At 58.8% G+C, this 14,451-nt stretch overlaps 2 protein-coding genes across 11 annotated transcripts in view; one reads left to right on the top strand and one right to left on the bottom strand.

The window, feature by feature from the left end:
* Window positions 1-6,700, bottom strand: part of GLMN (glomulin, FKBP associated protein) — a 50,180-nt gene extending 43,480 nt beyond the window's left edge. For 3 of the 8 annotated variants that reach the window (XM_029062251.1, XM_029062250.1, XM_029062253.1), the window contains exons 1-3: window positions 4,566-4,707; window positions 3,528-3,604; window positions 1,089-1,214 (exon numbers count right to left, since the gene is read on the bottom strand). In XM_029062251.1, the coding sequence (XP_028918084.1) occupies window positions 1,089-1,214; window positions 3,528-3,604; window positions 4,566-4,599 (237 nt within the window). In that variant the 5' untranslated portion in view covers window positions 4,600-4,707. Of the gene's footprint in view, window positions 1-1,088; window positions 1,215-3,527; window positions 3,605-4,042; window positions 4,237-4,565; window positions 4,708-6,644 lie in introns of those variants that run through there. The other 5 variants (XM_029062255.1, XM_029062257.2, XM_029062256.1 and 2 more) reach the window with 5 other exon arrangements.
* RPAP2 (RNA polymerase II associated protein 2) overlaps window positions 6,669-14,451 on the top strand; it is a 113,655-nt gene continuing 105,872 nt past the window's right edge. For 2 of the 3 annotated variants that reach the window (XM_029062261.2, XM_029062259.2), the window contains exon 1: window positions 8,065-8,153. The gene's annotated coding sequence lies outside the window, so the exon portion shown is untranslated. Of the gene's footprint in view, window positions 6,726-8,064; window positions 8,154-14,451 lie in introns of those variants that run through there. The other variant, XM_029062260.1, reaches the window with a different exon arrangement.

Here is a 14,451-nt window from a genome sequence, read left to right as displayed (position 1 = left end):
GACAGAGCCGATCCCTACCCAACAACGGACCCGCGGTCTAGAAGGGGGGAGACGGGCGACGAAACCAAACACGTACCGAGGCATCGACAGCATCAAAATAAACAGAATTATAGATGCGCACCATTAATAGAATGAATACGTACAAATACACACAAATACAGAGCTATATATGCACATCGTTAAAAGGCTGATAAATAGGTACAAACGCAAATACGTATATTTATATAGCTAAGGTCTTAGACCGTAAGCCCGTGGGACCGTGGGAAGAGGACACGTCTACCGATTCTGTAATACTGAGTAGAGAAGCCGCGTGGCTCGGTGGAAAGAGCTCGGGCTTGGGAGTCAGAGGTCGTGGGTTCGAATCCCAGCTGTGTGACCGCGGGCGAGTCACTTCACTTCTCTGGGCCCCGGTTCCCTCATCTGGAAAATGGGGATGAAGACCGGGAGCCTCACGTGGGACGACCCGATGACCCCGGATCTCCCCCGGCGCTTAGAACGGTGCTCCGCGCCTAGTAAGCGCTTAACAGATACCAACATCATTATTATTATTATTATCTGTATCACTGCACTCTCCCAAGTGCTTAGTACAGTGTTCTGCACACAGCAAGCCCTCGAAAAATACTACCGTTGGACTGATAGGCTGCTGCAATCTTCTGCCCAGTCTGGTGCAGATAAATAATGATGATAATGATCATGGGGGTACTCGTTAAGCGCTCGTCCCTCGTGAGGCTCAGAGTCTTCATCCCCATTTTCCAGATGAGGGAACCGAGGCCCAGGGAAGTGAAGTGACTCGCCCACGGTCACCCGGCTGGCGAGCGGCAGAGCCGGGATCGGAACCCGTGACCTCGGACTCCCAAGCCCGGGAGACGGTCATTTTGGGGTCCCCCCGCCCCCCCCCCGACAGAGAACCTTCGGGTTTCAGAGCTAGCGCTTAAAGTATTAAGGCTGAGCCTCGAGGAGGGATTAGCCCTCGTCAAGCGCTCTGAAAACAGAGCGCGCGTTGTGAATTTCCGTCACCCGGGCGGCGGGATCTATCGTTTGGGCCCCGGCGGCGAAGGCCCGGCGGGACGCTGGCACATCCAACTCACCTTGTTCTTTTCATTTTGAATTACGTCTAATATCTGGACCACGTGTCCTTCTTCTAAGCACTTCTGGCTGGCCGACTGGAAGAGGCTGAAATCTTCTCCTCTGAAGTCGGGCTCTTCCAGGATTTGCTAGAAAGACATTTTGCATTTAGAGAATGCCCAGGCTTCATCAGAGTGCTCAGGAGAATAATGACAACGCATTTCTTTGTAGACTCTCCGGAAGGAAAATTCTATTTCTGGACACTAGGTAAAGTTCAAGCGCTCAGAAAAGAGAAACAAAGTCCGGCAATTTGCCACGAGATTACCGCAAAACATTCCGGAAAGGGGGGTTTCCCTCGGTTACGAAAACTTCCCACTCTCAAGTTCTTCTACAATCTGCTTTTAAGGAATCACGAGCAGACCTCTCCCTTCCGACACGCGCACCCGAACACAGCCGTCTCTTCCATCCCCGCGTCACGCTGCATCCCGAGACGTGGGAGTCGGAGGTCAGGGGTTCGAATCCCGGCTCTGCCACCTGTCAGCTGGGTGACCGCGGGCGAGTCCCTTCGCTTCTCTGGGCCTCGGTTCCCTCATCTGGAAAACGGGGCTGAAGACCGGGAGCCTCACGGGGGACAAGCCGATGAGCCCGTATCGACGCCAGCGCCCAGAACGGTGCGCTGCGCGTAGTAAGCGCTTAACAAATACCAACATTATTAACCTTACTGTCACGTCGGTAAGGAACGCCAACTCCCTAGTGGCGTTCGATCCAGAGGACGCAGCGAAAGATGCGTAGGGGACCAACGCGCCGGGAAGCAGTGTGGTGCAGTGGCTAGAACGCGGCTCGGGGAGTGGGAGGGACCTGAGTTCTAATCCCGGCTCCGCCCCTCGTCGGCCGGGTGACCTTAGGCAAGTCACTTCCCTTCTCTGCGCCTCAGTCACCTCATCTGTCCAATGGGGACGGGGCCCGTGAGCCCCACGTGGGGCCACCTGATTATCCGATTACCAATTATCCCAGTGCTGAGAACCGGGCTTGGCACAGAGGAAAGCGCTTAACAGATACAAATACCATAATCATTAGACTAAGCGCTTAACGCATACCATTCAAAAAAAAACTCCTTCATTCGATAGTATCTACTGAGCGCTTACTGTGTGCAGAGCACCGTCCCGAGCGCTTGGAAAGTACAACTGGAAAGTACAATCCGGCAATAGAGAGAGACAGTCCCTGCCCACACCGAGCTTACAGTCTAGAAGGGGGAAGACAGACATTGAAACAAGTAAACAGGCATCTCTATATTTCTATATATCTATATCTATACACGTATCTATCTATCTATCTAGATAGATAGATATAGCTATATATACTGTATATAGATAGTTGCATGCATAATAATAACGATGATGATGATAATGTTGGTATCTGTTAAGCGCTTACTAGGTGCCGAGCACCGTTCTAAGCGCTGGGGGAGATACGGGGTCATCAGGTCGTCCCACGTGAGGCTCACACACTTTTAATCCCCATTTTACAGATGAGGTACCCGAGGCCCGGAGAAGCGAAGTGACTCGCCCACAGTCACGCAGCCGACGAGTGGCAGAGCCGGGAGTCGAACTCGTGACCTCTGACTCCGAAGCCCGGGCTCTTTCCACTGAGCCACGCTGATAGATACGGATACATGTATATCTATCTATCTATCATATATCGTAGATATAGATCTATCGATAGATATAGATATATATGTATCTCTATGTAAATCTATCTATGATAGATAGATATAGATAGATAGATATAAATACATTCATTCAATAGTGTTTATTGAGCGCTTACTATATATCTATATATAACTATATCTATCGATAGATCTATATCTCTATATATAGACCTATCTATGATAGATATAGACAGATATACATCTATCTCTATCTATCTCTATCTATCTATCATAGATATAGATCTATCTATAATAGATAGATATAGATATAGATACATATATCTATCTATAGATAGATATAGACCTATCTAGATATAGATAGATATACACATATCTATATATATAGATCTAGATCTATCTACACTGATAGATCGATCTATCTAGATATACATAGATCTATCTATACATAGCATATCTATGTCTATCTAGATAGATCTATATCTACCCATCTATAGACAGATCGACCTATCTACGTAGACAGGTCGACCTATCTACAGATAGATCGATCTACGTAGATAGATCTAGATAGATATATCCGTCTATCTATATAGAGATCTACATCTATCGATAGGTAGATCTGTCTATATAGAGAGAGATCGATCCATATATAGTATAGCTCTATATATATACATCCCCTCCTGAAGAAGTTACTAGAGCTCCAAAAAAAAAAAAAAGACCAAATTTTAAATGCTCTCCTTTGCTATACAAAGTATTTTCCTGTCCTTCCCAAGTTCTGACAAGACGTAAAATGACTTACACATCTTTTAATTACGGTGTGAAGGTCCTCCACAGCCATGGCTCGGGAATTCTTCTCCGCACACCTGCTGACAGGCACTGCCAAAAAAAAATATATATATATATATATAGTGTCGTGACTCACATTCTGTAGTTACCAACTTCAAAGACCGTCAAACGGAGATCACCACCCTGCACCGAAATGCGGACTAGGCAACGGAGATATCAGGGACGACAGAAAAACGGGACACGGCGAGCCGCGTGTCTGAGAAATTCCCAGCGCGCCCCGGGGCACGCTCGGTATTTCAGAGTACGAGTTCCGTTCTTTCGATCGCATTTACCGAGCGCTTACTGCGCGCAGGGGCCCAAGTCGGCAACTGGACGGAGCCGGTCCCCGCCGTCCGACGGGCCCACGGTCCGATCGGGGGAGACGGACGGACGAGGACGACGGCGAGGGACAGAGCCCGGGGGGGGGGATGGACGTCTCGTTAAAACAATGGCGATAGACAGGACCGAGGGGGACGGACAGCCCGTTACCAAAATAAATAGGTCCCTCGTCGCTTTTCTTCTGCACTTTCCAGAGCTAACCCGATGCAGCGCGCCGAACTCAACGGGTTCCGCTGTCAGACGCCAGACCGCCGGCTCCTTGCGGGCGGAGAAATACGTCTACCTAAGCGGCGTGGCTCGGTGGCAAGAGCCCGGGCCGGGGAGTCACGGGTCGTGGGTTCGAATCCCGGCTCCGCCACTTCCTCCAATCGCATTTACTGAGCGCTCACCACGCGCAGAGCGCTGGACTAAGGGCTTGGAAATGGACGAATCGGTGTCAGCCGCGGGACCGCGGGCGAGTCACTTCGCTTCTCGGGGCCTCGGTTCCCTCGCCTGTAAAATGGGGACGAAGACCGGGGGCCTCCCGTGGGACCCCCCCCCCCCCGATGACCCCGGATCTCCCCCGGCGCCTAGGACGGTGCTCGGCACACAGTAAGCGCTTAACACCACGGTATCATTACTATTAACTTATTATATCAGTTAATAATTAATCATTAGAACTCATTAGTAATACCTGCACACGGTAAGCGCTTAACAAGTACCAACATTATTAAGAGGCGGGGAGAGCTGGCGGTGATAAGAGCAGAAGCAGCGCGGCTCAGCGCAGAGAGCCCGGGCTCGGGAGTCCGAGGTCATGGGTTCGAATCCCGGGCTCCGCCCCTCGGCAGCTGCGGGACCGTGGGCGAGCCGCTTCGCTTCTCGGGGCCTCGGTTCCCTCATCTGCAAAATGGGGATGAAGACCGGGGAGCCTCCCGTGGGACCACCGGATGACCCTGGATCTCCCCAGCGCTTAGAGCGGCGCTCGGCACAGAGTGGGCGCTTAACGAATCCCAACGTCATTAAGAGGCAGGGCCTTAATGCTGAGCGCTGGGGACGGCTGATTTGCAACAACAGGCCCGGCCCTGCGCTGAGCGCTGTGGACGGCTGATTGCAACAGGAGGCACGGCTCTGTACTGAGCGTTGTGGACGGCTGCTGCAACAGGAGGCACGGCTCTGTGCTGAGCGCTGTGGACGGCCGATTGCAACAGGAGGCCCGGCCCTGCGCTGAGCGCTGTGGACGGCTGATTGCAACAGGAGGCCCGGCTCTGTGCTGAGCGCTGTGGACAGCTGATTGCAATAAGAGGCCCGGCTCTGTGCTGAGCGCTGTGGACAGCCGATTGCAACAGGAGGCCCGGCCCTGTACTGAGCGCTGTGGACAGCTGATTTGCAACAACAGGCCCGGCCCTGTGCTGAGCGCTGTGGACAGCCGATTGCAACAGGAGGCCCGGCTCTGTGCTGAGCGCTGTGGACGGCTGATTTGCAACAACAGGCCCGGCCCTGTGCTGAGCGCTGTGGACGGCTGATTTGCAACAGGAGGCCCGGCTCTGTGCTGAGCGCTGTGGACAGCTGATTGCAATAAGAGGCCCGGCTCTGTGCTGAGCGCTGTGGACGGCCGATTGCAACAGGAGGCACGGCCCTGTACTGAGCGCTGTGGACAGCTGATTTGCAACAACAGGCCCGGCCCTGTGCTGAGCGCTGTGGACAGCCGATTGCAACAGGAGGCCCGGCTCTGTGCTGAGCGCTGTGGACGGCTGATTTGCAACAACAGGCCCGGCCCTGTGCTGAGCGCTGTGGACGGCTGATTTGCAACAGGAGGCCCGGCTCTGTGCTGAGCGCTGTGGACAGCTGATTGCAATAAGAGGCCCGGCTCTGTGCTGAGCGCTGTGGACAGCCGATTGCAACAGGAGGCCCGGCCCTGCGCTGAGCGCTGTGGGCAGCTGATTTGCAACAACAGGCCCGGCCCTGTGCTGAGCGCTGTGGACAGCCGATTGCAACAGGAGGCCCGGCTCTGTGCTGAGCGCTGTGGACAGCTGATTTGCAACAACAGGCCCGGCCCTGTGCTGAGCGCTGTGGACGGCTGATTTGCAACAACAGGCCCGGCCCTGTGCTGAGCGCTGTGGACAGCTGATTGCAACAGGAGGCCCGGCCCTGCGCTGAGCGCTGTGGGCGGCTGATTTGCAACAACAGGCCCGGCCCTGCGCTGAGCGCTGTGGACAGCCGATTGCAACAGGAGGCACGGCTCTGTACTGAGCGCTGTGGGCAGCTGATTTGCAACAACAGGCCCGGCCCTGTGCTGAGCGCTGTGGACAGCCGATTGCAACAGGAGGCCCGGCTCTGTGCTGAGCGCTGTGGACAGCTGATTTGCAACAACAGGCCCGGCCCTGTGCTGAGCGCTGTGGACGGCTGATTTGCAACAACAGGCCCGGCCCTGTGCTGAGCGCTGTGGACAGCTGATTGCAACAGGAGGCCCGGCCCTGCGCTGAGCGCTGTGGGCGGCTGATTTGCAACAACAGGCCCGGCCCTGCGCTGAGCGCTGTGGACAGCTGATTGCAACAGGAGGCACGGCTCTGTACTGAGCGCTGTGGACAGCTGATTTGCAACAACAGGCCCGGCCCTGTGCTGAGCGCTCTGGCGAGGCGGAACCCGGGGGGGGGGGGGGGGGGGGCAGGGAGCTCCCGGCAGCCTCCGCGACAGAGGCACTTCCGCTTCCGGGGGGGAGGGGAGGGTCCGGGAGTGGAGAGGGGGGCAGGACGGCTCGCGCGGACAACCTCACCCGCTGCCGCCGCCCGGACGGGCCACAGCGCACCGCGCAGCACCGCACCGCGCCGCACCGGACACCGGGCACGGGCCGCAGGCAAGCGCCGGGGGGGGAGGGGCCGGCCGAGGCCCGGGGGGGGGCGGGGCCCACCCAGGAGCCGCCGGGATTGGACGGGAGGGGCGGCGAGGGGGCGGGGCTTAGGGAGGAGCGGCCGGGATTGGACGCGAGGGGCGGCCAGGGGGCGGGGCTTAGGGAGGAGCGGCGGTGATTGGACGGGAGGGGCGGTGAGGAGCGGGTCTTAGGGACGAGAGGCCGGGATTGGACGGGAGGGGCGGAGAGGGGGCGGGTCTTAGGGAGGAGCGGCGGTGATTGGACGGGAGGGGCGGTGAGGGGGCGGGGCTTCGGGAGGAGCGGCGGTGATTGGACGCGAGGGGCGGTGAGGGGCGGGGCTTAAGGAGGAGCGGCGGTGATTGGACGCGAGGGGCGGTGAGGGGCGGGGCTTAGGGAGGAGAGGCCGGGATTGGACGGGAGGGGTGGTGAGGGGCGGGTCTTAGGGACGAGAGGCCGGGATTGGACGGGAGGGGCGGAGAGGGGGCGGGGCTTAGGGAGGAGCGGCGGTGATTGGACGGGAGGGGTGGTGAGGGGCGGGGCTTAGAGTGGAGCTGTGGGCGGGGCTTCGATGCGAGGAGCCGGGATTGGATCGGAGGGGGCGGGGCTGGGGGAGGAGCGTGGGGCGGGGCTTAGAGAGGAGCAGCCGCGATTGGACGCGAGGGGCGGGGCTCAGAGCGCGGCCGCGGGGAGGGGGCGGGGCTTGCGGAGGAGCAGGGGGCGGGGCTTACGGAGGAGTCGGGATCGGAGGGGAGGGGGCGGGGCTTAGGGAGGAGCGGGGGGCGGGGCCGAGAGAGGGGGCTGTGGGCGGGGCTTAGAGCGAAGCAGCCGGGATTGGTGGGGAAGGGAGGGGGCGGGGCTGGGGCAGGAGCGGTGGGCGGGGCTTAGAGCGCAGCCGCGGGGAGAGGGGAGGGGGCAAGGGGCGGGGCTTAGGGCACAGCGGCCGGGATTGGAGCTGAGGGGCGGTGAGGGGGCGGGGCTTAGAGGAAGGTCGCGGTGAGAGAGGGCAGGGGGCGGGGCTTCGAGCGGAGCGGGGGGCGGGGCTTCGATCGGAGGAGCCCTGATTGGAGGGGAGGAGCGGGGGGCGGGGCTTCGAGCGGAGGAGCCCTGATTGGAGGGGAGGAGCGGGGGGCGGGGCTTCGAGCGGAGGAGCCCTGATTGGAGGGGAGGAGCGGGGGGGCGGGGCTTCGAGCGGAGGAGCCCTGATTGGAGGGGAGGAGCGGGGGGGGCGGGGCTTCGAGCGGAGGAGCCCTGATTGGAGGGGAGGAGCGGGGCTTCGGGCGGAGGAGCCCTGATTGGAGGGGAGGAGCGGGGGGCGGGGCCTGGGCGGAGCAGGGGTTTAACGGCGAGCCCGGCGTTGGGCCAGGGGTCGTCTCGAGCGGTGGCCGAAGCGCTTGGGACAGGGCGGTGCTCAGGGTAAGCGCTCAGTAAATGCGGTGGATGGACGGATGGACGGATGGACGGATGCGCGGGGGGGGCGGGGCTTCGGAGGGGGCGGGGCTTCGGAGGGGGCGGGGCTTCGGGCGGCCGTTGGTGCGCGCGGGCGGGGAGGAGGCGCCCGCCGACGCGCAGCTGGGTCCTAGCGCCTCCCGCTGCCCGCCTAGCCTCCCCTCCCCCCCCCCCAACTCCTCCTCCTCCTCCTCCTCCTCATCATGTTGGTATTTGTTAAGCGCTTACGATGTGCAGGGCACTGTTCTAAGCGCCGGGGCAGCTACAGGTCGCCCCCCGTGAGGCTCCCAGTCTTCCTCCCCATTGTACAGACGAGGTCACTGAGGCCCAGAGGAAGGGAAGTGACTGGCCCAAGGTCACCCCGCCCACAAGGGGCAGAGCCGGGATTCGAACCCACGACCTCTGACTCCCCAGCCCGGGCTCCTCCCACCGAGCCACGCGGCTTCCCAACTCACTCCTTCCATAGTCATTCGTTCATCCAAGAGTATTTATTGAGCGCTTACAATAATAATACTAATAATGTTATTTGTTAAGCGCTTACCATGTGCGGGGCACCGTTCTGAGCGCTGGGGTAGACACAGGGGCATCGGGTCGTCCCCCGTGGGGCTCCCAGTCCTCATCCCCATTTTGCAGATGAGGTCACTGAGGCCCAGAGAAGTGAAGGGACGCGCCCACCCAGCCGGCAAGTGGCCGAGCCGGGATTCGAACCCGTGACCCCGGACTCCCAAGCCCGGGCTCTTTCCACTGAGCCGCGCCGCTCCTCTACAGAGGGAAGTGGGGGCTCGGTGGTATTTACGGAGCGCTTAACGGAGGGCAGAGCACCGGACTAAGCGCTCGGAAAGTGCAGTTCGGCCACAGAGAGGGACAGTCTCTGCCCACGCCGAGCTTACGGTCTGGAAAGGGGAAGGCAGGCATCAAAACAGGTGAACGGGCGTCGCTATAAATAGAATTACATAAGATAAACACATCTAAACAAGGAAAACAAGCACCGGTAGAAACAGGATCATCGCTATGTACATATAATAATAGTAATAACGTTGGTATCCGTTAAGCGCTGACTACGTGCGGAGCCCTGTCCTAAGCGCTGGGGGAGATGCGGGGTGATCGGGCCGTCCCGCCGGAGGCTGGCAGTCAATCCCCATTTTCCAGCCGAGGTCACCGAGGCCCAGGGAAGCGAAGCGACTCGCCCCCGGGTCACCCGGCCGACAGGCGGCGGAGCCGGGAGTCGAACCCGTGACCTCGGACTCCCAGGCCCGGGCCGCTTCCACTGAGCCAGGCTGCCTCCACCGTGAGCCCGTCAGTGGGCGGGGACCGTCCCTATCCGTTGCCGGATCGTCCGTTCCAAGCGCTTAGCACAGTGCTCCGCACCTAGCAAGCGCTCGATAAACGCGGTGGAGCGACTAGGGTCGGACGGAAGCGGCGTGGCCCGGCGGGAAGGACGTGGGCCCGGCGGTCAGAGGACCGAGGTTTCGCCTGCCGAGTGACCTTGGGCGGGTCACTTCCCTTCTCCGTGCCTCGGCTGCCTCGTCCGCAACCGGGGGTTCGACGCCCGTTCTCCGTCCCGCTTAAAGAGGGAGGCCCCAGGTGGGCCGGGGACTCCGTGTCCGACCCGATTCGCGCGGGTCCGACCCGGTGCTTGGCGTAACATAAGCTCCCGACGGATAAGGTCACCGTGACCGTCGTCGTCGTCGTCGTCTGTCCGAGGGCGGGGCTCTCGTGAGGCGGAGGAGCTCCGGAGTGGCGCCGGCCCTCCCTCCGGTCGTGGGTATGGTCAGTTGCATCGATTGAGCGCTTGCTGTGTGGAGACCCCTAAACCGAGCGCTTGAAAGAGTGCAGCATGAGACTATAACAGACGCATTCCCCGCCCACAGGGCGTCTGCGGTCTAGAGGGGGCGAAAGGCAATGGTAGAAACCATCCCCTCCTCCCCCACACCTTATCTCACCTCGGCTTCACGGACTCCGTCCTCTCCCGGTCCTCCTCTCGCCTCTCCGGCCGGTCCTCCTCGGTCTCCTTCGCCGGCGCCTCCTCCCCCTCCCGTCCTCTAACCGTCGGGGTTCCTCGAGGGTCGGTTCTCGGCCCTCTTCCGTTCTCCATCTACACTCACCCCCTCGGTGAACTCATCCGCCCTCACGGCTCCGACCACCACCTCTACGCAGAGGACGCGCAGATCTCCGTCTCCGCCCCCGTCCTCTCCCCCTCCCTTCGGGCTCGCGTCTCCTCCCGCCTCCGGGACGTCTCCGCCGGGATGTCGGCCCGCCGCCTAAAACCCGACGTGAGCGAGACCGGGCTCCTCGTCTTCCCTCCCGAGCCCGGTCCTCTCCCGGACTTCCCTATCACGGTGGACGGCGCGACCGTCCTTCCCGTCTCTCGGGCCCGCGACCTCGGTGTCGTCCTCGACCCGTCTCTCTCGTTCACCCCGCGCGTCCTATCCGTCACCGAGACCCGCCGGTCTCACCTCCGCGATGTCGCCGAGATCCGCCCTCTCCCCTCCACCCAGACGGCCACCTCACCGCTACGGGCTGTCGTCGTGTCCCGGCTAGGCTACCGCGTCGGCCTTCTCTCCGACCTCCCTTCCTCCTCTCTCGCCCCGCTCCGGTCTGTCCTTCGCTCCGCCGCCCGGCTCATCTCATCTTCCCGCAGAGACGCTCTGGGCCCGTCGCTCCCCTTCTTAAACACCTCCGGTGGTCGCCCGTCGACCCCCGCCCCGAACGAAAACTCCTCACTCTGGGCTTCGAGGCCGTCCGTCCCCTCGCCCCCTCCTCCCTCTCCTCCCTCCTCTCTTTCCGCCGGCCACCCCGCCCGCTCCGCTCCTCCGCCGCCCGCCTCCTCGCCGTCCCCCGGTCTCGCCCCCGGCCCCCGTCCTACCTCTGGCCTGGAACGCCCTCCCTCCTCAAATCCACCCGATCCTTCAAGGCCGTCCCGAATGCCCATCTCCTCCAGGAGGCCTTCCCCGGCCAACCCCGCCCTTCCTCATCTCCCACTCCCTCCCGCCTCCCTCCTTTGGCTCTTCCCCTCCCGCTGCCCCACGGCGCCTACGTACCTATCCGTAATTCTATCATCTATTTATCCCGATGCCTGTCGTAGCTGACGTCTGTCTCCTCCCCCCCAGACTGTGAGTTGGCCGTGGGCAGGGATCGTCTCTCTGTTACCGTACCGTACTCTCCCGAGCGCTCGGTACAGTGCTCTGCGCGCGGTAAGCGCTCGATAAATCCGGTCGAGTGAACGAACATCGATAAATCGCGGGTGTGCACGCAAGCGACATCTAAAAGCAGTCAGTCGTGTCTGTCGAGTGCTCCCTGTGTGCAGAGCGTTGTACTGAGCACTTGGAGGGTCACTTCGCTTCTCTGTGCCTCAGTTCCCTCATCTGTAAAATGGGGATTAAGACTGTGAGCCTCACGTGGGGCGATCTGATGACCCTGTATCTACCCCGGCGCTCAGAACGGTGCTCGGCACATAGCAAGTGCCTAACAAATACCAACGTTATTATTATTATTATTATTATTATCATCATTACAACTGTTATAAATTCTCTTCACTCGTCCGACCTCCCTCCCTCTCTGTCGCACACCCACACACCAACACACTAAATGATCTTGGCCTTGAAGATTAGAAAAACCATAGGAGACTCTTCTTTTTCTTGCTTGCGCATCAATGCCAGAGTACGCGTGGCTCAGTGGAAAGAGCCCGGGCTTGGGAGTCAGAGGTCACGGGTTCGACTCCCGGCTCCGCCCCTCGTCAGCTGTGGGGCCGTGGGCACGTCGCTTCGCTTCTCTGGGCCTCAGTTCCCTCATCTGTAAAATGGGGATGAAGACCGTGAGCCCCACGTGGGACAACCTGATTCCCCTGTGTCTACCCCAGCGCTTAGACCAGTGCTCGGCACATAGTAAACGCTTAACAGATACCAACATTATTATTATTATTATTAAGAGCCTGGGCTTGGGAGTCAGAGGTCGTGGGTTCTAATCCCCACTCCGCCGCTTGCCAGCTGTGTGACTTTGGGCAAGGCACTTCACTTCGCTGTGCCTCAGTTCCCTCATCTGTCAAATGGGGATTAAGACTGTGAGCCCCGCGTGGGGCAACTTGATCACCTTGTATCCCCCCCCCTCCCCCCCCCAGCGCTTACAACAGTGCTTTGCACATAGTAAGCGCTTAACAAATACCACCCTTATTAGAATGGGGATTAACCGTGAGCCTCACGAGGGACGACCTGATCACCCTGTATCTCCCCCAGCGCTCAGAACGGTGCTCTGCACATAGTAAGCGCTTAACAGATACCAACGTTATCGTTATTATGCCCGGTGTGCTGGTGAGGTGACAAGGTGGAATAAACGCCTAAAATGGTGTTGGCTACCCACCGCACACTCAGTAAACTGGGTTAATACTAATAACACCGGTACTCGTTAAATGCCGACTATGTGCCGGACACGGTTCTAAGTGCAGAGTGCAAGTTCATTAGGTCGGACGGGGGTCGCTGTCCCCCGTGGGGCTCACAGTCTTCGTCCCCCGTTTACAGATGAGGGAACTGAAGCCCGGAGAGGTGGAACGACTCACCCGAGGTCACACAGCAGCACGTGGCAGAGCAGGGATCGGAACCCAGGCCCTTTTGACTCCCGGGCCTGTGCTCCGTCCACCGATCCCAGGTCTGTTGAGGAGGAAAGGCCGCCAGCCTGTCGGCAGAATTGGCCGGCGAATGAGACGGTCTCTGCAGTCGGTCCGTCTTAGAAGCGGCGCGGCTCGGTGGAGAGAGCACGGGCTTTGAAGCCAGAGGTCATGGGTTCGAATCCCTGCTCGACCACACGTCGGCTGTGTGACTTCGGGCAAGTCGCTTAACGTGTCGGTGCCTCAGTTCCCTCATCTGTAAAATGGGGATCAAGATTGTGAGCCCCACGTGGGACAACCTCATTCCCCTGTGTCCACCCCAGCGCTTAGACCGGTGCTCGGCACATAGTGAGCGCTTAACGAATACCGACATTATTATTAGTATTATTGTTCTCGGTTTTCTCCCGTTGTATTTCCTGGGAACTCGGGGCCGGTAACGCTGAAGAAATTGGGCTCCTCCGGGAAAAGAGATCTTCCAAAGGCCCTAGAAACCCGAAGGACTGAAACGGGAACAAGGGGAAGCAATTTTGGGCACTGAACGGTGCTGCACTTTGACCCATGCCTGCTTTCATCTCCTCTCTTTTACCCCGAATGATAATAATTACGGCATTGAGTGCTTACCGTGTGCCAAGCGCTGGGGTAAAGATAAGCGGATCAGAGAGGGTTCCTGTCCCGCCCCGGGCTCACACTCTGTGAGATCGGGGGTTGGTTTCGATCCCCATTTTACAGATGAGGAAAATGAGGCACCGAGGAGTCAAGCGACTTGACCGGTGACACCGAGCGGGCAGATGGAATTAGAACGTAGGTCCTCTGACTCCCAGGCCCAGGCTCTTTAACCATTTTTCCCCCCTCCACCAGGAAATATATAAAAATATTTTATAATCCAGCATCTTCTTACTACGGCGGGTGGGTACAGTATCATCCTGGGGTCACAGTTACCCGGGTGATTTATCCTCTCTGACCCATCGCTACGGCTGTGGCCGAGCCGCGTAATGTCAAGATCGCATATAGCCATTTTTATCCATTTTATCAGTGCATTATAAATTTGGGAAATCGGTGTGGAAAAACCGACGTGTTCTTAAATGCGTGTGGCTCAGCGGAAAGGGCCCGGGCTCGGGAGTCGGAGGTCATGGGTTCTAGTGCCGCTCCGCCACCTGTCCGCCGTGGGACTGTGGGCAAGTCGCTTCACTTCTCTCTGCCTCAGTGACCTCATCTGTAAAATGGGGATGAAGACCGTGAGCCCCACCTGGGACAATCTGATGACCCTGTATCTCCCCCGGCGCTTAAAACGGTGCTCTGCACATAGTCAGCACTTAACAGATACCAACATTATTCTTCTTGTTTATTTATTTAATTTGATTTATTTAATTTATTGCCATCGTCCTCGTCCGTCCGTCTCCCCCGATCAGACCGTGAGCCCGTCAGACGGCAGGGACCGTCTCTACCTGTTGCCGACTTGTTCGTTCCAAGCGCTTAGTACGGTGCTCTGCACATAGTGAGCGCTCAATAAATACTATTGAATGAATGAGTGAATGAACATCGTTAATAAAATAAACAGAATAATAAATATGTACATATGTACCCAAGTGCTGTGGGGCAGGGAGGGGGGTAGAGCAGAGGGAGGGAGTCGGGACGATGGGGAGGGGAGGAGGAGCAGAGGGAAAG

The sequence above is a fragment of the Ornithorhynchus anatinus genome, chromosome 4, assembly GCF_004115215.2.
Source record: "Ornithorhynchus anatinus isolate Pmale09 chromosome 4, mOrnAna1.pri.v4, whole genome shotgun sequence".
Lineage (NCBI taxonomy): Eukaryota > Metazoa > Chordata > Mammalia > Monotremata > Ornithorhynchidae > Ornithorhynchus > Ornithorhynchus anatinus.
This window is presented reverse-complemented; position numbering and strand designations above follow the sequence as displayed.